General features: G+C 37.7%; 1 protein-coding gene across 1 annotated transcript in view; it reads right to left on the reverse strand.

Annotated features, from left to right (window-relative positions):
- LOC150075236 (uncharacterized) overlaps positions 1 to 27,932 on the reverse strand; it is a 442,257-nt gene that overhangs the window by 269,753 nt on the left and 144,572 nt on the right. Inside the window, exon 2 of the mRNA XM_090388815.1 lies at positions 22,848 to 22,985. Coding sequence (XP_090244941.1) covers positions 22,848 to 22,985 — 138 coding nt within the window. The remainder of the gene's footprint in view (positions 1 to 22,847; positions 22,986 to 27,932) is intronic.

A 27,932-nucleotide genomic window follows, 5' to 3' on the forward strand; every position in this document is an offset into this window, starting at 1 on the left:
AGCTATTGAGCTTGAAATGGAAAACCCTTCGATGCCTGAAATTCCATTTGTTTAAAGCTAATAACGTGTCATGGACACAGGCGTTAGTATATATAGCATCTTTAATTGAGCCTGTTTAGGAATCGCGTTGCTTTTGAAACGCACTGCACAATTTGACTGGCTCAGCAGGAACCAGAGAAAAGAGTCGCATATGCTTTCAGAAATTAGCGAAGGTTCTTCCTTCTCCTGTTTGAAGTTATCGGTAAAAGCAAAGTGGCAATATTTTCTGTTCCCACGAATTCCAGGAATACATTCGTTTTCAAGAATACTATTTCACCTCAATGTTTCCCTGAGAATGCTGTTCTAAACATTTTCCATTAAATATACGCAACACCGAATGAAGTTTTTAAAGATGTTATTTTATACATTTAGTTGGAAGACTCATAACCCAGTTTGTAATAAACTTCTTTAAAAAAAGATCAATATGGAATAGAGCAAATAATGGCACACTTACTGCCAGTTTTATTTTCCCAAGCAGCACCCAATGAAATTCTATTGGCATATTTATTTTATTTCTATTTATATTTTCGATATATTTATTCAGAAATAAAGAGAGGTCTATACACGACAATGCGATATTACAATTCGCAATACTAGTTCTTTATAAACTTTAAAACTCGTATTTTTTAAATTTTAAAAACCATTTCAAAATCACTATAGCTGTTCTGAACGTTTATAAAACTTCCAAAACAGCAATGTTGTTGTTGGGTTTTAGGCGCATCAGCAACTTAAGCCATACTGCGCCGTATATATTATGTCTGTAAATTGCCTGTGTTCTGTGGTCAATTTGGCTGTTTGCCCGACGAACAAAGAAAAAGTTTCTGGGAGAAAAAACCAGGCTTGAGACCGATTAATTCAGCCACGTTGTGAAAAAGGCCCATAAAAATGCCTCGCATTACAGACGGGATTCGAACTCAGGTCTTTTTCATCCGGTGCTGGGAGTTCAGTGATTATACCAAGTAGAGTTAGTTTTATTGGGAGATTCTATTGTCAGAGAAACGGGTGAGAATTTTTGTAATGAAGACTGCTGGACCAGAAGCAGGTATGTTTTTCAAGAGCAACAACTGATGATGTTACCAACAGATTGTCACTAATGATATTAAAGGAACATATAAAACCTGATGATGCGTTGGATAAATATGCTGAAAAAAAAATGCCGCAAGTTAAGTCAGAATCTGTATTTCTGCATTTTGCCAAGACACGATAGGAGGGATTATATGCTGAAAGCCTGTGGATTAACTCAAGACTTGAGGGTATCTGCATAGTTCTCAGAAATGAAGAGGGGACTTTTTATCAGCTTTTCCCGAACTTGTAGTTAGAACGAATCTATTTTGTAAAGACGGTTTTCATTTGAACAAAGGTGGTAAAAGGGTTTTTGCAAGTATCATTGAGAATACCTTAAGGGTTTGAAGAAACTGCTAATTGAGGAGGAAATGGGAAATATAGACCGACATTTATCTTTTTATGTGCGTCGAAGCAACGTATGCAAACATCTCAAGAATTCTTGTGCGTGGCCGTAACAGCTGACGTCGGCAAGAAGGTAGTAGTAGTAGTAGTAGTAGTAGTGGCATGTGATGCAAGAAAGCAAGTGTATGAGCTTATGCAGCATCAGCCAAAAAAAAAAAAAAAAAAATCACACCATTCCCTCCAAATGCCTGTCCAGTTCCTCCTTAAATTTATTCAACAATCAACTTCCACAACGGCAGATAGAAGTTTGTTCCAGCAATTAACCACCCGCTGGCTAAAGGCAAATTTCCGCACATCTATTCTACATCTGTCCTTTCTTAATTTGAATTTATGCCCCCTTAGGTTCGTAATCTGAACAAGTGGAAGGATCCCATCAGAATTCAGCGTGCTCAACCCATTCAAGGCCTTATACACCTCAATCAGATCACCGCGCAGGTGCCTAGTCTCCAGCCACTGCAATTTGCAGAACATAAGCCTCTCTTGGTAAGAGGATCCCTTCATTCCCCTCACCAATCTTGTTGCCCTTCTCTGTACACGCTCAAGTAAATCTAAATCCTTCCTAAAATGAGGCCTCCAGACCTGTACAACAGTAATTTAGGACATAAACACCTCAGTAAAATATTATCTGATGTAATGTTACTTGCCTCACCACTAACCAATTAGAGTCTAACGTAATGAGACAACTGTTATCCACAGAAGTGTCACCACACATGTAGTAGTAGTAGTAGTAGTAGGTGGAAACGTTTCAAATGAGAGGGAAGATAAAGCTAGAGAGACAAGCTTAAACAACTTCAAGGGGTATGTCGGAGTAGTAATCTGTAGGAGCATACTTAATCTTAATTGTGTCTACAGTAATGTCAGGAGTTTTCTCAATGAAATTGGTGAATTCGAACTCCTGGTTAGGACAACGAATGCTGACATAATAGGGTTAACAGAAACGCAGTGCCACTCGGAAATTGACGAGTTCAACTATAGTATGTATAATGTATTTAGGAAAGATAGGGAAGATAGAAGCGATGCCGTTTGTCATGCTTTTTATCCAAAGCAGCCTAAGTGCACAAAGAGCTTTTGCTGAGTCAGAAGTTACATCTTCCAGCGTTGGATCTCTATGGTGGGAGTTAGTTGCCTCTTGGGTAGCACAATTGGTAGAATTTCAGTCCTCCCCATATCGGATGTGGGGAGGACTGAATCGGATGGAAAAGACCTGAGTTCGAAACCCGTCGATGACTTGGGGAATTTTTATGAGCCTTTTTCACAACGCGGCTGAGTTAGTTGATTTCAGGCGAGGCGTAACATGGATTTTCTCCCGGAAACTCGGGTTTTTCGTCCCGCAAACAGGCAAATCGACAACAGAACACACGCAATTTACAGACAAAATAATTCGGCGCAAGGTCGCTGATGCGCATAAAAAAACCCCAAAAAACAACAACAGTGAATTAGTTGGAAACATAGATATAATAAGAGCGGGAATGATCTGCAGACCAGAAGATTGTGAAGAGTATGACGAGAGATTCTACATGCAGATGGAATGAGCAAGAAAGTGTGAATGTCTTATATAGGCGACAAATCTGTCCCTAATTGATTAGAATAAGTGATAGTGAAACACAACAGAGAGGGGAGAAATTTTAAATAAACTAGATGATTATTATTTGTACCAGCACGTTAGAGAAAATACTAGGGTAGGAATGGCCTCGTGGGTATCATAGTTTGTAGAAGCGCCGTTCTCCCGATACCGGGTTGAAAATACTTGAGTTCGAGTCCCGTCGATGATGTCAGGGATTTTTATGGATCTTTTTCACAACTTGACTGAGTTAGTCGGTCTCCGGCCAGGGTAGAATGGTGTTTTTCTCCTGGAAACTCAGGTTTTTCGTCTAGCAAACAGAAAATCGACCACAGAACACTGAATTTACAAACAGTATACATGGAATAATAAGGTCTGTTCGCTGATGCGCCTAAAACCCTACAACAGGGGTCAGCAACCTTTTTTGAGTGAAGAGCCATTTTTGAAGAAATAGAAGAGTGGGAACGTGTTTTATTAAACAAATATATATTACATAATTTATAATATATATATTTTGTATATATATATATATTATAAAAATATATATATTCAAATATCATTTATTAATACTGAAAAAACGTAACAAACATCCAATTAGGTACGAATTAGTGTGACATTTGCTGCAGAACTCTCTCAACATCAGGCGAGTATGCCGTAATTTCCATCTTTAAACATGCTCAGAATCTCACATTATTCAGACGGTTTCTTGATTTATTTTTAATATAGTTCATGTTTGAAAATATTTGCCCGCAGAAATACATCGAACCAAAAACTGAGAGAAGTTTAAACGCAAATATTTTCAAATTTATATACTTGTCCGGTAAGCTATTCCACGCATTGAACACAATTTGGTCTTGCATTTTCAACTCGTCTATCACCGTCCATTTGTGCAGAATTGCAAGATTCCAAATCCTCAATTTCAGTTTTAAGGCATTTTAGTCTTGCACTCCACATGTCCTTGATTTTTACGTCCTCTAACTCCATTTCAAATTGTGCTTCATGTGAGCTAAAAGTTAAAGAGCCGCAGGTTGCCGACCCCTTCCCTACAACAGTAATAACAACAGGGATTGGCATATTCTTCAGCTCATAATTACTTGCAAATCAGATGACGTCAGAGGGTTTAAAGTACAGGTACCATTGGCAGGTAATAATCAAGCAGTCGTTATTTAAAGATGAAGAAAGATGTTGCCGTAGTTAAAGGTAAAGCCACGGTTTTAATTTTACAAAATGGGACTATGACAGTTTAAGTGGCTACATTAGAATCATGGAATATCTTCAAAGCAATAATCACAGAGTCCATGAATGCATATATGCCATTACGAAAATATAGTACAAGGAGGATGTTGAGATGGATAAATAAGAGCTGGCAAGGCTAATAGAGCAGAAAATGATAGCATGATGAAAGTTACAGAGCTATGACAAGTACTGAAGCCTACAACAGCAACAAATTGATCTGTAATAGTACTACAGATAAGATTAGGGAGGGCAAAGCTGAGTATGAGAACGCACTAGCTATGAGGGCAATGATTGGGGACAAGGAGATTTTCATGTATGGGAATACAAAGAAAAATAAAACAGATCAGATCGAACTTCTGGTAATGGGTATAGGAAAGTTTTAAATAACCCAGCTGATGTTGTGGTTGAATTAAATAGGGTCTTCGCATTAATCTTTACTGAAGAAAGACCTTTCGTGCTGAGGAGAGGCTGTGCAAGTAAGGCTGAGCTATATGTAATTAGTTATTTAGAAATTACAGATGACTGTTTATTAGAAAAACTTACCAGCCTAAAGGTAAGTAAGGTTTCTGGAAATGATGGCATACCCAGTAATTTTGAAGGAGGCGGCCAGAGAGTGTGTTGAACTATTGTGGTTAATTATGAGGGCTTCGTTGGACTCAGAAGAGATTCCTTTGGATTGGAGAAGTGCCGACGTATCGCTAATACATAAAAGCGGTTCTAAGAGTGAAGTCAGTAAATACAGGCTGGTCAGTCTGACTACAATCCAGAGACATTTATATAGAAATGGCATTGTGAAGGACACACAACATGATTTTGTTAAGGGAAAATCATGTTTAACTAACTTGTAAGCTATTTTGACGAAGGTCTTCTATCGGATATATGGTATGGTGGTGCAGTATAGGAATGCCTCCTCAACTGCAGGGATGGGGTAGTAGGCCATTTGACTCAGCCTCTCATGAGAGGTTACTGTATAAGCTTGAATAAGGTGGGACTACTTGAAAGATTCTAAGATGGATTGCAGAGTGGCTACAGGTTAGAAGACAGGGGTTGTGGTTAATTGATATTCTTCAGATTGGTGTAACATCAGAAGTGTGCTCCCACAAAGATCGTTTCTTGGACCACTGTTGTCTCTGATTTTCATAAATAACATCGACGAAGGGAAACAGGGCGTGATGTCAAAATTTGTGGACGATGTAAATACTGGGAGAGTCGTTAATGATCAGTGACAAGCAGCACTTCTTCAAGATGATTTTGAACAGGCTTCAACAACTAGAAAAGTGTTATGTTTTAATGTAGCAAAGTGTAAGGTCTTACGCTTGGGGAATAACATCATCAAAATAAGTTATACACGTGATGGGGTCGAATTAAAAACAGTAGTGGAAGAAATGGATGTGGGAGTTACGATACAGCAGATTTGAAGTTCTTTGAATAATCTAAATAGACGACCTGGTATCAAATCAGCGATTTATTGAACAATAAATTATGTGGAATACAGAGCTTGGCAACTAGACACCGTAGAGCGGACCCGATTTAGGTTTTTAATGCTCTGAGAGGGGAGTTAGTAAAACGAATGAAGGCCGAATTTTCACTGTTCCAAGTAATAAATTTAAATTACAATGGAAAAGGTTTAGACTAGGTTGTTGGAAGTTTTATTTTACCCAGCGAGTTGTTGATTACTGGAACAAGTTGCTTCCGCCGGTAATTCAGGCTGACAGTTTGAAGAAACTGAAAGTTCAACTGGATAGTTATCTACGTGAGGAGGGAAGCCCATGATTTGTATTTTCTTATCTACTTTTTCTTTCCTTCTTTTCTTTCTTTTTTTTTTCTTTTTGCCAGTGCAGCGAAAGCATATGTACATAGCTAAATGTTCCTTTAATTTCTTGTAAAATTAGAAATTATGTTTTAAATGTAAAAATAACTATAATAGGATAACGATATTTATAAACTATAATAGGATAATTATATTTATAAACTATAATAGGATAATTATATTTATAAACTATAATAGGATAATATGTATAACTTATATTTGGATATAATATGTATAATTTACTATGTATACGGCTTAATTGCATACAGTAATAGAATGCATCATGTATATTCTTTCTTCCCCGGTCAACGGCCGTTACCTTAGAAAATAATAATAATCTTAAAAAATTTTATAATAATAATTATAATAAAATGAGATCTGTTAGAAAATAATAATAATAATAATAATATGAGATATGCATTTGATGGATAAATTCATATCACGAAGCAACTTTATGACTTTTGTACTTTTATATATGACCAGCTGTATTAAATGGATTCAAAATGAGCATTATCTGTTTCTTATATAGTTTGAGAATGATGGAATGATTGTTAGCTAACCATGCCGTTAATTGATAATCTCAACGGACATAATTAATGCATTCCCTATTGTTTGCCCTCGGGGTGTAACATTTGCTACAATCTCCGTCCGCCCCACACCGGGTGGAAAAGACCTGAGTTTCAAATCCTGTCACTGACACAAGGAATTTTTATATGGGTATTTTTCACAACGTGGCAGAGTTAGTCGGTCTCAGACGAGGATAGAATGGTTTTTCTCCCAAAAACTCGGATTTTTCGTTTTAGAGAACAGCAAATCGACCGCAAAACACACGCAATTTACTGATATATTATATAAGGCATAATACGACCTAAGTTGTTGATGCACCTAAAACCCTAAAACAACTTACCTGTACTGTTTATAGATATCATGGTCGTTTTATTTGCGCACTACAGAAGAGGTTCAGTATAGAGATAATCGATGTTGAATTGTCCTAGATGTCGAATAATCTCATTGTAACACTTTTTCAGATAATGAACATTTTAAGAATTGAATTAATCTTATCGAAACGACTTTTTATGGGTATTTTTCAGTGGCTGAGTTGGCGCCTCCGTAGCCAGGTAGCAAGGAGCAGCAGTGCGTAGCACACGCTTCTTGATTAGACCGGAGTTCGAGCCCGTCACCACCAAATACGGAGGATGCGGAAAGGTCAGGGAATGACCACCGCATATCCCGGAGCAATATGGCCTTAGTTGCTAATGCTCCTAAAAACCAAATAACAAAGTGGCTGAGTTCATTGGTCTCAGGTAAGGATTTTACCCTTTTTTCTTCTGGAAATTCGGGATTTTCTTCCAGCAAACTGTAAGCTAACTGAAGAACACGCAATTAGTTACGTGATACTAACGCCTCGTAGCCTTAGTTGCTTTGGCGCTTAACACAGCCCTCGTGGTAGTACAGTTGGTTGGATCGTCATCTTCCCCACACCGGATGGAAAAGACCTGTGTTCAAATCCCGTCGATGATGGGAGGAATTTTTAAGGTTCTTTTTCACATCATGGCTGAGTTAGTCGGTCTCTGGCGAGGGTAGCATGGTTTTTTCTCCTGGAAACTCGGGTTTTTCATCCAACAAACAAAAAATCGACCATAGAACACACGCAATTTACGGATAACATATATTATGATTGTAAGAGTGATAAAACTCAATATATCCTACCAAAGTTATTATTAAAAACTATAAGAGGAAACCTCATACCTTTATGTAAGACCGGAATTCTCTCAACCCTCACGGTCGAAGGATTATGTGATTATATGTTTATACGAATAAATGTCCCATGTTAGATTAAAAACTACATTAAAATTATATAAATAGATACGTATTAAAAGATTGTCATGTATTCAATTCTCATCCCCAGCATAACACATCAATAAAAGCAAGGGGAAGCCGACAGCCATCAGCACCTCCAAAACAACACAACCGATATCGCATGCCAACATGAGAACTGGAAAAAAAAAAAGAAAAAAAAAAAAATTGTCGAGTTAATCATTAAGAAACATAAAATAAATATACATCGATACAGAGATATTTTAATTCCCTGTATATTTATTTTTTTATGTTTCTTAAGGATTAATTCGAAAATTGTTTTCAGTTCTCATGTTGGCATGCGACATCGATTGAGTTTTTTGGGGGGTGTTGATGGCTGTCGGCTTCCCCTGGCTTTTATTGATGTGTTATATTGGGGATGAGAATTGAATGCATGACAATCTTTTAATACGTATCTTTTTATATAATTTTAATGTATTTTTAATTAAACATGGGACATTTATTCGTATAATCACATAAACCACATAATCCTTCGACTGTGAGGGTTGAGAGAATTCCGATCCTACATAAAGGTATGAGGTTTCCTCTTATAGTTTTTAAGGATAATATATATGGAGCAATATGGCCTTAGTCGCTGATGCTCTGTACTTACTAATTTAAAAAGAGAAGAGAAATTTCTCTTCTCTGTGTTGAAAATTTAATTTAAAATTGAAAATAAAATAGAAAATTTAATTAAAAATAACAAATATGCGCAGCTTGTGTGTATTAAGTACTGAGAATGTTTAGTACAGGCGAACTGATCTGTGATCAGTTCGCCTGTTTTACTGGATAGGAAACCCGAGTTTCCCGGAGGGGTAGAACCTTGCTGTTCTCGCCGTACTAACTCAACCAGGGAGTGGAAAAAAGCATATAAATGTTCCTTGCGTCATTGACGGGATTTGAACTCCGCGGATTCCTTCTATCCGGTGTGGGAAGGACGGTGATTATAACAACTCTGCTATCCTCTAATACTCACAGTAGACACAAATGATAGTTTCCTTCTGTGGGATGAACATATTCAGTCAAGTGTCGATAACTTGTAAGCCTTTTTTGCCTTAAATGAATTAGCACCTATAGTAGTTATTGTTCGTATAGTAGCTTAGTTACTGGGTTTCCCCGTTTGGAAAATGTGAGTTCGACTCCCGTCTTACACTGGAGGAATTTCTAACTGCTTGTTTATTCAGGTTTGGCCTTCTTGGGTATAACAGTACATACATGTATACGCACCATCCTCTTCACACTGAATGGAAAAGGCTCTAGTTTGTATCTCGTCGGCGAGAAATTTCATTGGGCTAAAGACCATAGAAATTCCTTTACAACCCGGTTGAGTTAGTCCGTCTCAGCCGAGAGTTGTTTCGTTTATTTCTCCCGAACACGCGAGTCTTTCGTCCAACAAACAGCCAAAATCAAACACTCTTTCCACATAATATACTCGTGTATTATACGGCGTAGTATAATCTAAGTCGCTGATGCGCATAAAAACCCGATAAGAACAACAACAACTCAGGGTTGATTTAGCCATTCTCTTTCCCCATCATTTGGTACTTTTTTTTCCCGTAAAAAGGCAAACTGGCCTTGAACACACACGACACGGAAGGCAGTAGGAAGCCAACACACACTAATGAGCCAAAACACTATGATCATCTCTGTCTTCACGAGTGGACGCATTTAATAGCACCTAGGAGTGACGTTACCGACCGGTGCAGCATATATAGCGATGACACAGGTAGTGACTGTCAGTTTGTCAGTACGAACTCGTGCAGTGGGGATAGGGAAGGGCCTGGCAGATTTTGAATAGGGAATGATTTGCGTCGCTAGGAAGGCTGGGGCCAGTATCTCAGCAATCGCAAGCATTGTCAGCTGTTTGAGGCCTATTAAATATGAAGTTGTGGTGGGAATGGTCCGAAGATGGGGGCACACAACCACCCAAAGTGCCGGACGGGGAGAACCGCCACTGGTTGACAGTCGTGGTGAATGGCGGTTGGCACGGGCTGTGCGGGACAACAGACGACTCACGATTCCTTAATTAACTGCAGTCTTCAACTAGGGTGTACAGAGAACGTTTCTGAGTACACTCTCCAGCGGACGCTCTTGCGGATAGACCTACGGAGTAGGCGGCTGTTCATGTGCCCATGTTGACTGACCATCTTTTTTTTTTTTTTTTGTTGTTGTTGACGCATCAGCTTCTGTGGCCATAATGCACCTCCCAAAGTTTTTGCATTTTACTCTGATCCAAGCCCGAGGCGGGATTCGAACCCGCGACCTTTGGGTTGCCAGGCAGGCACTTTACCGACCGACCATCATCCTGCAGTGGACACGGGAACACCGTTCCTGGATACTGGACGATTGGAAAAGAGTTGCCTGGTTTGATGAATCAAAGTACCAGCTCCATTAGGCCGATGGACGTGTGCATATTCAACGGCGAGCAGGTGAACAGCTACAACCAGACTGCACGAACGAAAATAGGTGCCGCTGGCTGTAACATGTTTTGGGGGATGTTTTCATGGACATCACTCGGTCTTCTCATTCCCATTTGAACACATTTTTACCACTAGATGCCCTCCTGGCGTGGACGGGTACTGGGAAGCAGCCTTCCTGGTTATCGTAGCAACTAAATAACATAACATAACACACACACTGTACAAACATTGTACAACACTCATTTCTGGGCATTTTACTGAGATTTGTATCATCACAGAGTATCACGGCGGAGTTGAACTAATGTTTAGGGGCCGCCCTACATAATACACAACACATGCCATACCTCGACATTGTTTCGGACCAAGTTTTGTCCCACATGCTGACCATATATCCAGATGGCACTGTGTTCTTTCAGAAGACAACGCTCCGCGTCACAAGGCCCACATTGTGCAGAAATGGTTCGAGGATCATGTCCAAGTATTTCATGTGCTTTGCTGGCCCCCAGATTCCACTGATCTAATCGAACATTTGTGCGATGTGGTGAAACGCAGCATTCGCCAGTCCATTTTTGTGTCTCGCTCAATTGCCGTTCTCCGGACCTCCTTGCCAGCTGGTCTAAGATATTTGCACTTTTCGCATTCTCGTGGAGTCGATGCCACATTTGGTGCACGCGGTTATCATGGCGAAATGCGGCCAACACGCTATTAGGTGGGTGTTCATAATGTTATGGCCTGTTTAAATCCTCAAGGTAAAGGACCTATCTTTGGGAGGAATGCTACCGACACAATCATAAATTAGCGTACATCCTTGCCACTGAAAAGCCAGCCATGAAACTGTAAGAGAAGTGATAAATACAGTATTTCGAATTAATGCATCTGTTCTCACCTCCTCTTCCCAAATGGACATATAATGCTCAGAGTAATACAAATGCATTTCATAACCAGTACGAAGGAACTTCAGTTATAGTCTCTCTCTCAGCCCACCTTACCCACCCTCCAGAGTGATGTTGTTTAAAATGGAATGGATTTGAATGAGACTACGTTAGGGGTCTAAATCTTTCTTGACAGCCACTCTCTTTCCTAGGATAAGGGACGCAATTATTCTTGATATGTTACTGTTATTGTTAGTGATGCTAAAAATAGATGTGTGTGTGGGGAGGGCCGCCTTGTAGTTGCATTCATGCGAACGTTTAGGTAAAATTTTTACTATCATTTACTGTATATGTAAATTGCAAGTAACTTATTGACTTACCTGTTGTTGTTTAGTTTTTTGGCACAAGAGCTTTGGCTATGCTGTACTATTGACATTTGCACTAAGTGCTCCTAGTTAAAATTTTTATACTTTAAATGGTGTATTAAATGTGGTAACATTTATTTAAGTTTTAAGTATACCAAGTTTATCAAGACTTGCATCATCTCCAAGGGCACCCATTAGAGATTTGTTGGGCATATTTTGAAACTCGGTGTTGGGCGTATTTTGAAACTTGAAATTTGCATATTTTGAAAAAACAAAGCATATTTTGGAATATGCTTTGTTTTCCTTGGATTTAATAAAGTGGACGGTGCAACAGTATATGCTGTACAGTGAGGCGAACTTCACATTGTGAACGTATCGATGGTTCTTCTTTTCTAGGTAAGTGTATATGTGTGTATGTCAAATACAGTCTTGTAAAACGATTACCTGTCTCTATCCGGGTTTCTATACGACATTTTAAAGCTAATACTGTGTCCAAATATGGAGACCGAGTTCTTGAAATAGTCTAAAGCCGGGCAACCTCTTGCTGAGATTGGCAAAAGGGCACTGGTATGAGAAAGACTTCAAATATGTGGACTATAGAGCTTGTCAACTAGGCACCTTAGAGGGGAATTGACTGAGTTCTATAAGGCCCTGTGAAGGGACAATAAAATGGATAATGGCGAAATTTTCACTGTTATGAATGATTCCAGAGCTAAAGAGATTTAAACTGGATTATAGGACGCTTTCTTAATCAGCCAGTTGCTAATATTACTGGAATGAATTACCCCCGGAGATAAAGTTCAGGCTGACAGCTTGTAGGCCGCTATCCAGCTGATCTTTGAGGAAATTCAGCGGCTAGCTGGATAATTATCTACGTCAGGCTGGAAGCACATATGTTGTTTATTTTCTTTTCTTTTTTATTTTTATTGTTTATTTTTGTATATATATTTACTTATTCTGTTTTTATTTTATTTTTGGCAGCAAAACCAGTGCAATAAACCTGTATTTTTTTCATTAATTAGTTTAAATAAAATATAAATTAAACTCTTTCCTATATAGCTAATACTAATACAAAATCATGATTATCTGCCGAAAACTCAAAATAAAGAAACTAGTTAGATAAGTACGTATATTCAAAATGTGTATTTTGAAAAAAAATGTCAGATTTGTATTTTCTGCATAAATCAAAATTGACATTTAAATTTTGAACAGTTTAGCAAATGCTGCTAAAAGAGTCAAACATAACATTTATTAAAATTCAGTAACTGGAAGTTTAGCTGTTGCATGTGGACGGACAGATAGACATGATGAGGCTAATTAAGCTTTTTTGTATCTGTGAACGGGCATTTTTTGAGAAACCTAACATATGCACGGGATGAAGTAACAGAACGAAATCAGGCAAATATACATCCGAATGATAAATAGTTTTGTCTTAGATGAATAGATTATGTACTTAGGAATTTAGATAAACAGATTAATAGATGAATTCGAATAAATGTTTTTTTTCGAATAATTATCCAATCGCTTAAAGATTTATTCAAGTATTCGCGGTGTCATCGATACGCTATCATATTCATCACACAACCCTGGTGAAAAAATTATCTTTGTCTTTCGCTCATGAGTGTCTATCAACAGGCATAACATGATTAAACACGATATTCCAAATTATAAATACATATCCAGCCGAGTTGTCGGATCCAACAACCTGGATATTCTATTATAATACCACGTCCAATTGTGAAATAGTATCAGTAAGAAGACAAGCTTTGATTTCTTGTCCCCTTCCCCCCGCAAATATCGTAATGGTTGTAGCAGCGTGCAGTTAATCAATGCAAGCACAACTTTACATTGGGATGACTAAATTACGAAATCTATTCATGGTAGACAATTATTTTACTCCAGCCTAGTTGGTAATGTGACGAACCTATTAAGTTCATTATTGTTCTTTTTATTTTTGATTTCTGAGCTAAGGAGACTTATATTTAGACTATAAAGAGTCAGCATGCTCAGGCTCGTAGAGTTTTGAAGCCACCCTGTGCGAATATGAGTGGCTTTTCGGACCTAAAACAATATAAAATCTTCAATAAATGAATAATGCATCTGAATCACGTTTGCACTGTAATTAGCGAATAGCGAACACAGCGACTGTGCTGAGAGGCAAAGGTGTGAGAAAGTGATAGTGTAGTCGTTGTAGGAGGCCCATAAGGACTCAAATTCAGCGTCTACGGCCGAAGCTTGCTACAATAAAATATTGGCATGTGCCCGGCAGGCTTCATTCACTGCCAATGTGAATGAAGCCTGTGCAAGTTCGCCCAGCCATCCAGCCTAATGAAAATATAAATTTTCCTTTTTTATACTTTTTTTTTTTTTTGTAATTTATTCATGATCAGAATGGCGCCCTGTGCATTTGTACTGCCCTTTCTACGACCCTGAGCATGTGTGTCCAGGTTGGTTTGCATGTTTAGAATGAAAACCTAGGTCTGACCGCTGAACACCACAGCTTCCCCTCCGATCACTCTCCCATCACGTTTGAGTTCAACGTCACTGTAAACTCAAACACTGATGAAGCTCTCAGGAACAAGAAGATTACCAAAACAGTATTCTCCATCAAATATTTAAACCCAGAGATCATCCTTGCACGTCTCACAGAAATAAACTGGAAGAATCTACAGCAGGAATCAATAGACACCGCTATATCTAACCTGGCTAACCAGCTACTTGAAATTGCCTCCCAAGGAGCTTCCAAACAATTAAAACTCTCTGATAGATCCAATACATGGTTCAATGCCGAAGTCCAAGTAGCATTCAAGAGGAAACAAAAAGCATTCAGAATATGGAAAAAGTACCATAACTCAGCTGACTACCAGATATACAAGAAAGAGCGGGCAACCTTCCTCAAATGTAAACGAAATGCAATCCGGCAGCTGGCACTCAACAGAATAAACCACTAGAAACGTATTACATCCAAATGCAACAAAGATTTCCATATCGATGAGAAGGTATTTCAGGAATGGGTATCTTTGACTTTCAACGAATTGCCATTAGACCCAAAAACCCCAAACCGAAGTGATTTCATCATGCACTCCAGACAGCCCCTTTCAACTATAACGCTAACAAAACAACACCTTATAAATACCATCAATAGACTTCCTAATAAATCTACAATTGGTCCTGACGGCTTCCCTCTCTTCATGGTTAAAGTGTAGTGCCTTCATTGTGGAGCCCCTTCTTGTAATCTTTAATCGCATATTGAAGTCCGGATCAATCCCGACAATGTGGAATCACTACAGGGTACAACCCATACCCAAAAGAAGAAATCCAAAGGAACCTAAGGACTTGAGACCGATCTCAGTGGGTTGCTCTCTATTAAAAGTGTTTGAGAAAGCTATCTTATCAGCACTGATTGACCAATGCTTCTCTCATAGACCGAAACATCTGCATACCGTGATCCCCAAAAGATCTACATATACAAACCTACTGGATACCCTATTTAAAATTCAAACTGCTCTCAACAGTAAATCTCAGCTAGACGTCATCTTCCTGGATATTTCATCTGCTTATGATAAGCTCTCAATTCCCGCTCTCATCAACATTCTGGAAAAATACTTTGGCATTACTGGAAGCCTGCTAAAAACCATCAACCGCATCCTTACACCAAGACAACTCATCATCAGCTATAAATCCTTCCAACGGGAGTGCAGTATAACGAGAGGAGTACCACAGGGAGGTGTCCTATCCTCTGTACTGTTCGCCGCTGCCCTTGAACCCTTCCTCGCAAGGTATACTGATTTCTCATCGTATGCAGACGACCTCAAATTATACATAACATCTAAAGAAGCTGAACAAACTCACCTGACTAATCAGCGAGTCTCCGTCCTAATCGACAGCCTTGTACCATATCTACTGCAAATAGGTCTGGAAATAAATGCATCAAAGTCAGCTCAACTTACCTTTACAAAAGAGAGAATAAAAAATGACATCACAGCCTATCACAATGGAGTGCAGATAAGGAAAGTGAAGTCTCACACCGACCTCGGCTTGACTTGGGACGAGGGCCTCACTTTTCAGAACCATTTCTCGACTATGAAAACTAAGACTTTCTCGGCGATGTGGGCAATTCGACAAGAGCTGACGGGGTTACTACACGTCGATGTAGTCGGTGGATACGTCCAGCGGTGCCTACAACCTATCGCACTGTATGCATCACCAATCTGGTCTTCTGCCCCGACGTCGTACATAAATAGATTCCTCGCAGTCGAGTACTGGGTAATGCGATGGATGAACAGGGTCACGGGCAATGCTTTCACCATCTCCAGGGCTGTTTTATATACCAACTTAAATATTACTCCCTGGAGAGTTCACATTGCATCCAGGAATATTCTTCTTCTTTCTCAGATGCTTACCGGTGTGATTGACGCCCCCAGTCTTCGAGGACTTATCTCTACTCCACGTGCCGGACGCAGTAGTGACAGTCCCTACCTACCGTTGCATTCTACGCTATCCAACCTGTGCTGTCTGAAGAACTTCTTCCCAAACAACGCAGTGAACCTTTTCAATTCATTGACAATAGACCCTGTGAAATACTCCGAAAGCAAGCAGTACAGAGTGAAGAGCATCTCAGAAGCGCACTGCTTACTTCAACTATAATCTTGACAATGAGTGAATTTGTAAACAATATTGTAAATATACACGCTTGTGTAAATTATTGTAAATAATTGTATTCGTGCATTTTTATACACTCTTTTTATATTGTAAATACTGTAAATAATTGTAATTTTTGCTTTTTGTACACCCTTCTTATATTGTATATAATTGCAATTCTTGCATTTTGTACACCCTTCTAGCCGGTTGGCTGTGTATAAGGGGTGAAAGCAAACACTTGCTATTTTTTAATAAACAGATTTTAATAATAATAATAATAAAAAACCCGAGTTTCGGGAAGGAAAAATCATGCAACCTCCCAAGGCCAACCAATTTGACCACATTGTAAAAATCGTCCCAAAAGTTCCTTTTCAAGATGGGACCCATGTCTTTGCTACATGGTGTGGAAGGACGGATATCCTAACCGCTGCCGAGTCGTGCCGAGGGTGAAGCAAACGAGGCTCTTGCCTCAGGTTAAAAGCTGAAAGGGGCGCCTAAAGAAATATTAAATGTATTTTAAATAAGTCATATTTTTTAATTCGATTTTTTGAAGTGAAACTTCTTTAGGCGCGCTCCAGGCAGTTTTCAGATGGGAGTAATTTGCGTTCGTGGATTGACAAAAAAACGCAACGAAAATGTGACCGCTGTTATAAGTAAAGGTATTACAAGCATTCTGAACAGCCAATTGTCGTACTAGGCTAAATGTCCCGGATCTTCTGTGATCACTGAAAATAAGCGGAGTTACGCGCGGTTAGTATTGGGAGGTTAACCATTTGCGAATACCCACTGAAGTTATCTTCCTTTCTTTTTTTTTTTCTTTGGTTAACCTGTGGAAAATATTCTTCTGATTTTCGCGTATCATTTAATTTTTTGTTAGTTGGTAAGGTAATAAAGTGTAAATCTGTGCTTTATATCTTTACTTTTATAGCCTGTGGATAATATTCCTCCTATTTTCACTTATTAAAATCGCCGTTAATAGAATTAAAATTCAATTCGTAAACGTGATCATAATGACCGGCACTTACTACATATGGTATAGTGAACGGTATTTTGTTATGGAGTGTCCATCGTAAAGTGGTTTGATCGTACAATGAACTAATCGTATTGCGGGGAGGTCCCCTGTAGTGAGTTGTTTGTTTGTTATTTGTTTTTTAGGAGCATTAGCAACTAATGACATATTGCTCCGCGGATATGCGGTGGTCATCCTCCATATTTGGTGTTCACGGGCTCGAACCCCAGTCTAATCAAGAAGCGTGTGCTACGCACTGCTGCTCCTGCCCACCTGGCTACGGAGGCGCCCTGTAGTGAGTTGTAAGGCGTATAGCGCACGTACACGTGTAATGCGTCCGTGGCGCGTTGCACGTACGTACATTGGCGTACGTGCATTGCCCAAAAATCTCCAAGAAAATGCCACACGAAATGATTCATCGCCCCACCATTGCACCACCAAGTACTAGGCACGAGGGACGCATTACCCAATCAGTATCCCTACTGATTGCATCATGCTATTTCTTTCGTCATTCTCCACCATATTTAATAAAAACATTTCGACGGAAAAGAATTTATAATTCAACATGCCGAATACTAATAGTTAGCGTTGTAAGGCGTATAGAGCACATACGTGCAATGCGACCACCGAAAGCACCTTCATTGAGCACAAAGGAGAGATCTAAGCTATTTCGACAGCGGAAGAAATTACAGCGTGCGATGGAGTTGAACAAAGCTGCCGGAGAAGGTTCATCTACATCTTCAGAGCTAGAAATGTTAGAAGTGAATTTGGAAGAAGGAGTCATGGAAGTTGATACTGCAAATGATAACGACAAGCGGTCCTCGAAGCCCAGTCGTAAACGAAAAGCGAATAAGCCAAAACCGACTCCCAGAAGTACTCTATCAAATCGTTTAACACGTAGTGGCGTATTACGCAGCAGGAGCAGTAACAGGATTTTAAGAAACACCGAAGCATCCAAGCACAGTTCAAGCGTACATTCCTGGATAATGATTTCGATTCAGTCTGTTCCGTGTGTGATCGGCTTTGGTTCAAGCATGATGTGAAGATTGTAGCAGGTCGAAATCACGCTCTTCTTCAAGCAGCATCTCCAAATTAGGATGCAAGTCAAATGTCGGCCTGTAACAGCTGTCGTGGCTCGCTCAAGAATAGTGATTCCGACTCTGTCGAAGTCAAACGGTTTTAAATATCATCTGGTGCCACAGCTCTTGCCGAAACTAAATTTGGTATTGGAACTTTTCATTTCTCCGAGACTCCCATTCATGTAGATTCGTCGCCTGCAGCATTCATACGCTCAATACGGGATCCTTGGTCAAGTGATAAATGTTCACCTAAAGAAGTTTCACTTAACTTCCGCTATGCGTGCTCGGCACACACAATTTTTTTTTTTTTTTTTTTTTTTTTTATATTTTAGGGGAGGGCTCAATTTTTCATTCTTGCCTCAAGTACTAAAATGGCTCGGCACGGCCTTGAACCGCTGTGCTACCACGAGAGTAATCTTTCCCTTTTTACTTAATCTAAAGTAACATCCATAACTTTTAATTATTTATGGGCAATTACACTGTTCGGCATCAATTTCCTCCCTGAAATAATTTCGACAGATTCTTGTAGGAAATATGTTCAAAAACGCTGATAAGTGCTTAAAGTTCTCATCACCTCAGTTTTCAAATATAGTAGGTTAATGACCGAAAGCTGACACCTGAAGTTGGTTTAATCATCTTTTCCATATATTTTGCTTATTTATTATTATTTTTTTTCTAGAACATTCGGGAGATTTATAAAGCATTCGGGAGCTTTCTACAATATTTGAGAATTCTCCGGAACGTTATAGGATATTGTTATGTACGGAAGAAAGGTCGGGATGTTTCTGGAAGATTTTAGAACTTTCGACGGAGTTTTTTAGAAATATGGTGAGCCTTCTAGAAACTTCTGTATCAGTATATATACAAGTAGGTTCCACACCAAGCCAGCTTTTCGTATTTCAAAAAGGTATATGTTTCAGAGAGCGAGTGGTGAACAAAGTGAACAAGTGTTTTAGTGAATTAGTGTTTGTAAACAAATGTTGTGTGCATAGGTGTAACTCGTGAACTGTGTTTAAGTTGGAATAAAAATCTACAATTTCCTAATTGTGTTCTTATGTGCGCGTACCTCAACCGTACATGAAATATGTCACGTTCTTGCTGAAAGTAGAGCAAATGTAGCATAATGATAGCTTATGCTACATTTGCGGAGAAGTGGTATTAAAATTGCAGCGGAAGCCACTGTCAGAATTTGTAAGAAAAGTCTATGAACTCTATTTTGGATGTAAGTTCGGAGACCAAGATAAAGTATGGGCTCCAAAGATTTCCTGTAGCTCATGTTCAAGAACATTAACAGGCTGTTTTAGATGTATTCATAAATCGATGCCTTTGGCTGTTCCGGTGATATGGCCGGAACCTCGAGACCACATAAATGATTGTTACTTTTGCATGACAATATTTCTGGGGTTTTTTGGGAAATCCAAGTATAAAGTAGAGTATCCTAACACACCTTCTGCTCTAAGACCGGTTCCTCACGATAATACAATGCCAGTGCCAAAGCCACCAGAAACTTATGGACTAAAGTATGAATCAGGATCGTAAAAGGAGTCTCCAGAAGAGGCAGAATCCAGAACGAGTACAGATCCAGAATTTTCAACTCTTGATACTGCAATGTCGCATCTAATCACTCAGACAGAACTGAACGATTTGGTCAGAGATTCTCCAAAACCAAGGCTCAATTACTGGGCTCATGGCTTCAGTAGTGGAATCTTCTTTAAAAGGGTACCATGGTGTCTTTTTATAGGAAGAGTTGTTGTTGGGTTTAGGAGCATTAGCGACTAAAGCCATATTGCTCCGTATATACTGTCTTTAAATTGCGTGTGTTCTATGGTCGATTTTGTGTTTTGCTGGACGAAAAACCCTAATTTCCTGAGTGAGTACGACTAACCCGCCACGTTGTGAAAAAGGCCCATAAAAATTCCTCATGTCATCGACGGGAGTAGAACTCAGGTCTTTTCCATCTGATGTGGGGAGGATGGCGATTCTACCGACTGTGCTAACCATGAGGGCTATAGGAAGAGGCAATCTAACATAACGAGTTATTACTCCAAAGATGGTGCTTTGGTTTATTTTAACAATGTCCAGAAATTAATGAAAGAGTTACATCTGGAGCACGTCCCCGAGCAGTGGAAGCTTTTCATTGATTCATCCAAGTTCAGTTTGACAGCATTTTTACTCCGTAATGGAAATAAGTATCTATACCATTGGTACGAGAACCTACAGGTTCTTTTGCAAACAATATGCTATCAAGAATGCAAATGGAACATCTGTGCCAACCTAAAAGTGGTAGCTTTGCTGACTGGGTTTCAAGGTGGATGCACTAAATGCTGCTGCTTTTCATGCGAGTGGGATAGCTGAGAGAAGGATTGCCACTACAGGGTAAAAAAAAAAAAAAAAAAAAAAAAAAAGCCAGACAGTACAGAAATTATACCAGGCAAAGAAAAATGTAGTACATCTTTTTCCGGATAAGTCAAAAAACCGCCATTGCACATCAAGCTAGGTTTGATTATATATATATAATCCAAAAATTAAATAGGGATAAAAATTAATAAAAATATATATTAAGAATAAATAAGAAAAAATAGTAGAAAAGCTTATATATATATATATATATGTGTGTGTGTGTGTGTGTGTGAAAACGAGGACAAAAAAGAGCAGGATTTTCCTGTTTGAGGCAAAAGTTTCTTCGAATCATTGAGGCCAAGATAAATGAGGGAATTTTTTTTGGTCATCAAATCAAACTGCTATTTCAACAAGAGGAATTCACTAAAAAATTAAATGCTACAGAAATAAAAGCCTATAAGATATTCGAAAACGTCTGCCGGAACGGAACTTTTTAGGCAATGAGAAATCACAAAACTACAGTGAAATTGCGGTAAGCTAATTTTGGTGTACAGAGAGTTGGGATACAACCTGTTGTTAAAGCTTCATTTCCCACATTCCCATTTAGACTTTTTTCCTGAAAATTTGGGAGCGGTCTCCGATGAACACCTTGAAAGGTTTAATCAAGATATTCCTCAAATAGAAAAAAGATACCATGGAAAATGGAGTCCAAATATGTTGGCAAACTACTGTTGGAATCTCGTACGGCACCAGTGAACGATTATAGAAAGCAAAAAATGTCAAAATAAGTGTTTTGTTTTCAGATAAACATTTTTTTAAATAGAATAAGGTTAATAGATTTATTGTTCAATTTTAGTACTGTTTACAGTTTCTTAAAATATATGAAATATTTTTTATTAGAGCATTATGGTTGCCATATTTGAATTCAGCGACGTAAAACCTACAAGAGTCACTCTGAATTTTAACAGGGAGCTAAACCCCCCCCCCCGACCAGCGTTATATGTTAATGCTGTTAATAGTTAATTCCAATATAAATATTATACTTATGCCAATAAGGAGCTTAACTTCCTTTTTATTATGCTTTCAGTACGATTCTGTCTAGAAGTAATTTTTATTATCTGGATGTTTCATTGCCATATCTGAATTTGTCATTCTGAACCTTTCTTAACTTTGTCTATCCTGGAGTGAAATTTACAGTATATACAAATGATCTGATTTAAAAATAATAAATCATGCTAGAAAAATCTTATCAAGTTAAACTTAGTCTCATTCATTGATTAAAATTAACGTAATTAAGTAGTTTCCACTAAATACTTTAAACGGTAAAATATTGTGTAGGTGTGGTCTATAAAGACATTATTAATATTAAAAATTTCTTTTAGCTGATTGACCGAGAAAAGTTTCTTTGCTTTTTAGAGGAGAAAGCAAAGAGCCCCGAAGAAAACCGTCACTTACGGATGAAGATTTACACTCGTACGATATGAATTTATTTATAAACCCATTACTCTTATGTATCGTTTCCCACCAGGTATAAATTATTCCTAAGTCAGTTCCCAACGTTTTCCCAGTTGCCGTCTCGTTACAGTAATAAACCGGTATGTCCACCTAGCCGCGTTTGTTAAAAGCTTTCACTTTGCGCGTGCATAAAATTGCATATTAGGTGTTAGTGAAAATTTTACTCGCAATTCAGAACTTCACTTTTTTATGATATTGTTATTTTTAACAATTTCTGAAAACGAGAACGCGAAAAGACAAGCTAATAAGACAGAGGGGAATAGAAATGTTGTGCCGTATGCATAAAACAGAAGTTTTCTGCTGAATAGGGGTTGCTTATGCGAAATTTGCTAACGGTGCTACTCCCACTCTTTTGTGCATATTAAATGAGAACCATTTAATATGCATTCTTTTTGTGCATCTTAAATGGGAACGATGTATAGTTCGGATGAATTCTTGCTGTAATTCAAACAAATGGAATAGCAACGCAGTAGTTTTATTTTAGGGATGTATGGATGTAGCTACTTCGACAAATGTAGTTTTTTCACACTAATTTTATAGCACTACATAGTTTCAGTCATGCATATTGTCTGCATACCTAATAAATGAATTATTTGTTTTTTATTTTACAAGTGAACAATCACAAGATATTCTTACCTTGTAAGCAGGTGTAATTCGAAGTAAGAATAGCATAACTGTCTTTACAAACACATTTCCATTCTCCCACATCACAGTGGATCACAGTGGGATCCCCGCAATCAGAATCCTTACTACAATGCAGGAATACTTCCGTAGCTGCAAACAAATTAAATCTTAATTAATTCTACAGAAATCTTTGATATCTCAATCTATTTCAGTGCATAAACCTGTTAAAATAAAAGCCAAATCAGCAAATGATGCATGGAATGAACGATTAAACGCTTCTCTTATTAAAATAAGAAATCCGTAATTCTTAAATGTCAATGATGCTCTCTCCATCGCTGTTCTGTTTTTCTAGTTACAGAGTATCAATTTATTTCGGCTGCGACTACGTTATCTTATGAGTAGATATTCAGTCAACATAAAAATCAGTGTTCTGTTGTATTTAATTGTCCATGGTTAGTGTTATAACAGGGAAACAAAATATTACCTTTACAAATCATAAAGAAAAAAATAAATGACGTGAGACAATGGTTCAGTTTGTTACTGTGAAGCACTTTTAAAGTATTAGACCTGTTAAACAGCAAAAGCTTATCTTGTAAAATCTGTTGATCAGGAAATCGTGCACTGTCCTATCGTTGTTATTGGTGGCTATTTTACGGCGCATCATTTTAGGTCATATTGCGCCAGTGTATTGTGTCCGTTCAAATATATACTCACAGGTGGATTTGCATGTTGTGCGGCAGAAAAATCAAGAATAACTCACAGGGAAAACTCTGCTTCCTCTACCTGAAATCGACTTAACTACAGTCTCGATTGAAGAGGCGTTTAAGAATTCTTCCAATCAATCTCTGACGGGATTCGAACCAAGCCCTCTCCAGATGAATGACAAGTGAAGAAACCAGTATACTATCACATAGGACGCAATCTGTCATATTTCGGGGAGAGGGGGACACCAATAGGCAGAATAGGCAAGTTCCTACTAAGTCCGTTACGAAACGCTTTTAACATATCGAAGTAACTGGTTTTTTAGACACTATTCTTAACATGTGGGATGTTGCCCGCAAGTGCTCAAACCTCATTATGAAATTTAGATTTCTCAGACACAATATTGGATCAGAAAGGGTCCAAACTTGTGTTAACCATCCAGGCTCTAGCCCTAAATGCGCCTTAGTCCATCCAGTTAACGTAGAAAGTTCCCTCTCTCTGGAAGTGAACGCTTCGCAGAACCCGTTGTCGCCACATCCAAGCTGCCTCATATGATCACGGCAAACGCTGTATCTCGATAAGGCGTCAAGCCATATATACCTACAGCTGTAGTCTCTTGTACATCATATACTATAGTGTGAAAATAACTTTATTCGCGTGTTTGATTGGGTCTCCATAATCCATGCCACACTGTTTTTTATTGTGGGGAACACTTTTTGTGTTAAATAAAACGTCATACTTTAGGGATAATTAGAAAAGAATAAGTGTATACTAGGAATATATTTAGAGATTTTTTTTTTTTTTTTTTCCACATGCAGCAAACTCCGTAATTTTGTCTCATTTCGTTCATGATTTATTACTTTTTGAAGTTGGTAAAATAAATTTATGAATACATTGTATGTCGGATCTACGAATATGGTCTATTAATGTGGTTTGTGGTAACTCCATTAAACGCGAAGGCTGCTGTATAATTTATCGAGTTAATCCTTTGCAATAGCGTGCTACTGGATTTCGTAAAATGCGACACACACCGCTCGGTAGAAACTTTTTAATTATCTGTAAATATTTTATTTCTTACCGTTTGGGACCGTGTGATTTTCCATCCATTGATTCATGTAGTCGAACATGTAGTTCAGGTAACGAATTGGTGAAGATTTTAGGTTTTCCAAGGGAAATCTTTAGCTTTAGTTTTCACGAACTGGTTGAAAGCTTTCTGGTGAAAAGGAAGGTATTGTAGCAGTTTTGATTATAGAAGGTGTGCCGTGACTCATTTTTAAGAGTCAGGTTCACCGAATTAATTTGAATATCTTCTCTAAATCATGCTTCAAAGCTCTCGTTTTATGTTCATTGTCGATTTTCAGCCCTCTTTCTGAAATCATTTTTATTAAAATCAGTTTATTCCGAGTTGTTATTATTATTATTAAAATCTTTTAGTAATAAATAAATTTGAATTACTGAACTGGCTTAGTAATTTAAATGTTGGTAAGCTATCTGCCGTAGCCGAGTAGTCAAGTGCGAAGGTACAGAAGTACACGCACTTTGAGTGAATACTGCATAAACCAGACACTACACTTTTTTCCGGCTTATGCAGTAGTTCTGCATTCCATCACAGAGTACATACGGCGCAGATGTGGGAAACCACAGATGGCGCCTAACCCTAAATACTATGCCACTAAATGCGCTAAATTTCTTATATTTCTGCCACGTGAACTCATGTGTTCATCTCGAAGTTAAAAACAGAAAGTTTTTATTTATTTATTTTATTATTGAAAAAAATAGCAAACGAGCTCATAAGCTTGCTTTAATATCTGCTATATCCTCATCTCTAATTATAAAAGTCAGGAGAGAATCCAGATGTATTCAAACATTTTAATTGTTAAAATTTATGACATGCGAGATGTCAAATTTATGAGGATACACTCACAGTTGTCTATATATTAGGATACCTATGAGAGTATCCTAACATGGTTGCTTTTATTTCTCGCCTAGTATAGTTTCAAGACGGTTGTCCCACAAATTATTAGCCCACTTCAATTTTTTTAAATTAAACTCTCCACAGTAGTCGAAAAAGTTCGTAATTAAAATGGCTCAGATTGCTAAAATATTAAAATGAGGGGAATATACACTAACACAGTATAGTAAAATAAACTTCTTTGGAAGCCTTTCGAACACTGGCCGTATTCTTTTACCTAAAATCTGTTAAAAGTCGTAATTGTTATAAGCAGAAACAAGGCAAGCGACTACTCACATAACTTACTTTTTTTTACTTTACTTTTTGTTATTATTAGGGCGGCTCCTAGAACGTCAGTTCAAATCCGCCTCGTATCACTATAGGTTTTAACAGATTCTGTAAAATAGGCCAGGCGTGTAGTAGTGTACTCACATCAACTGATGGAACTAGCGAAAACCTGAGATTACAAAATGTTACATAATTTGTGCATGACACTGTTTTCGTCAATGGCTATTAATATCAAGTGCACCACTATAATACACATTGCTGTATAAGTGACATAGAAATAAGCCTTATTACATGTACCATTGCTTTTATTCAAAGTGTCACTCTTCTAGCCTTAACTGTATCTTTATTTTAATCATTATATTAAACCCAAATCCCTGAAGTTATTAAATTTATCTTTGCCCAGGTAAAGTGACATGTTTTCCCACACTAGATGACACCACTGTGTGAGACCTGACCGTTGAAGTTTGGACGTTGCGTCATTCTTCGTTCTGGGAAGTAGTTTTAAAATTTAATTAATGTGGCAATATGGATCTTCCTTGTGTAAGTTTGCAACGTTTCTGTTTTTCTAATCCGCAGTTTATATAGTATTCTGACACTAGACTCATAATGTAACTTGTCGAGTCCTCGACAGGTTACATTATGATTCTAGTTTAGTTTAATTTCAAAGATTTGTGTGTTTGGAAATGCGGTTATTTTATTTTATTTATCACACATTACAGTTTCCCATTTACAATGTGTAAAAAGGAAGGTCTCCATTACAGAATAAATATTTGGAATTAATAATAAATAACACACCAAAAAAAGTCTAGATTTCAATAAATATGCAATGGCGTGAATTTATAGGCAAGTAAGTAAAACAGTTATATTCATATTATCATAAAATTAATAAAAACTTAAAATCACATAAATTATCAATAAAATTAAGCACATCATTTATTTTAAGAACTTTTGAAACTAATTTAAAGTAAAAAAAAACCAAGCATAACAACATGCGGTAAAGTAAATATAATATCGTCCTGAACCTCGCATGGTCATTTCGAAGCTTTTTAAATAAAACAGTTTTTCATTTTTAGAAAATGAAACTGAGTGTTCAGAGATATATAAGTAATTAGGAAAAAACTGCTGCAATTATTGCTTATGAATAAATAAATTTTAATCTGATTGTTTGTACATTTTCATGAGACTATCATGAAGTAACTATATATTATATTTATTTAAAAATTGTAATCCTAAAAATTCCAGGAGATTTCTAATTTAAATAGAAATTTAATTATTGTCGACTGAATTAGCCTCAATTTTGGAAGTCAGTAAAACCTACCGAGGGATTTATAAATTCCAATGTGGAAAGCATGAATGCAGCGAATAAAGCATTTGCTAATTCTGAATTTTTAAAAGTAATTGAAAAACGTTTAATGAATTCTGTTTTCTTATAGTCTTCAATCTGTTATTGCTTCAATCAACATGACTTTTAAATGAACAATTATTTATAATTTGTCTTTTAAAAGCATGGCGCTGAATTAATTTGCTATTTCAATGTATTCAGAATATATCGTTTAATTAATAGTTACAATTAAGGGATGCGAGTAATTGCTATGGATAAAGGGATGATTGATTGGGAGAAGACAGAGTGGCTATTAATGGACACTGCTCTTCATGGTCTAATGTTATTAGTGGAGTCCCTCTGAATTCAGTGCTGGGCCCATTGTTGTTTTTTTACTTTTTATTAATAATATTGATGAAAGCATATATATCTAAGTTTGCAGATGATACAAAGGTTAGCAGGGTGGTTAATGACAATAATCAAGGTAAGCTACTTCAACAAGAGCCAGAAAAATTACGCAGCTGGTCTGAGAAATGACAGATGAAGTTTAACATTCACAAATGCAAGATACTGCATATCGGTAGCAATAATCCCAGAATAATGTACCAACTGTGCGTGTACGAGTATCAGGCAATTCCGTCATGCATAATAATAAAGTAAAAGCATTTCATTATTATTAATATTATTATCTGTCACATTGATCAATGATTCAGAGGATAACCGATTATCACTTTATCTATCTCACACATACACATTTCCATATTCTATTTCTGAAATATGTTAGCCCCTCTTATTATGCTAGCTCAATCAAACGCATCTACCGAAACACTTTACA

This window comes from Mastigoproctus giganteus, chromosome 14 (assembly GCF_048544385.1).
Source record: "Mastigoproctus giganteus isolate SK-2022 chromosome 14, ASM4854438v1, whole genome shotgun sequence".
Lineage (NCBI taxonomy): Eukaryota > Metazoa > Arthropoda > Arachnida > Uropygi > Thelyphonidae > Mastigoproctus > Mastigoproctus giganteus.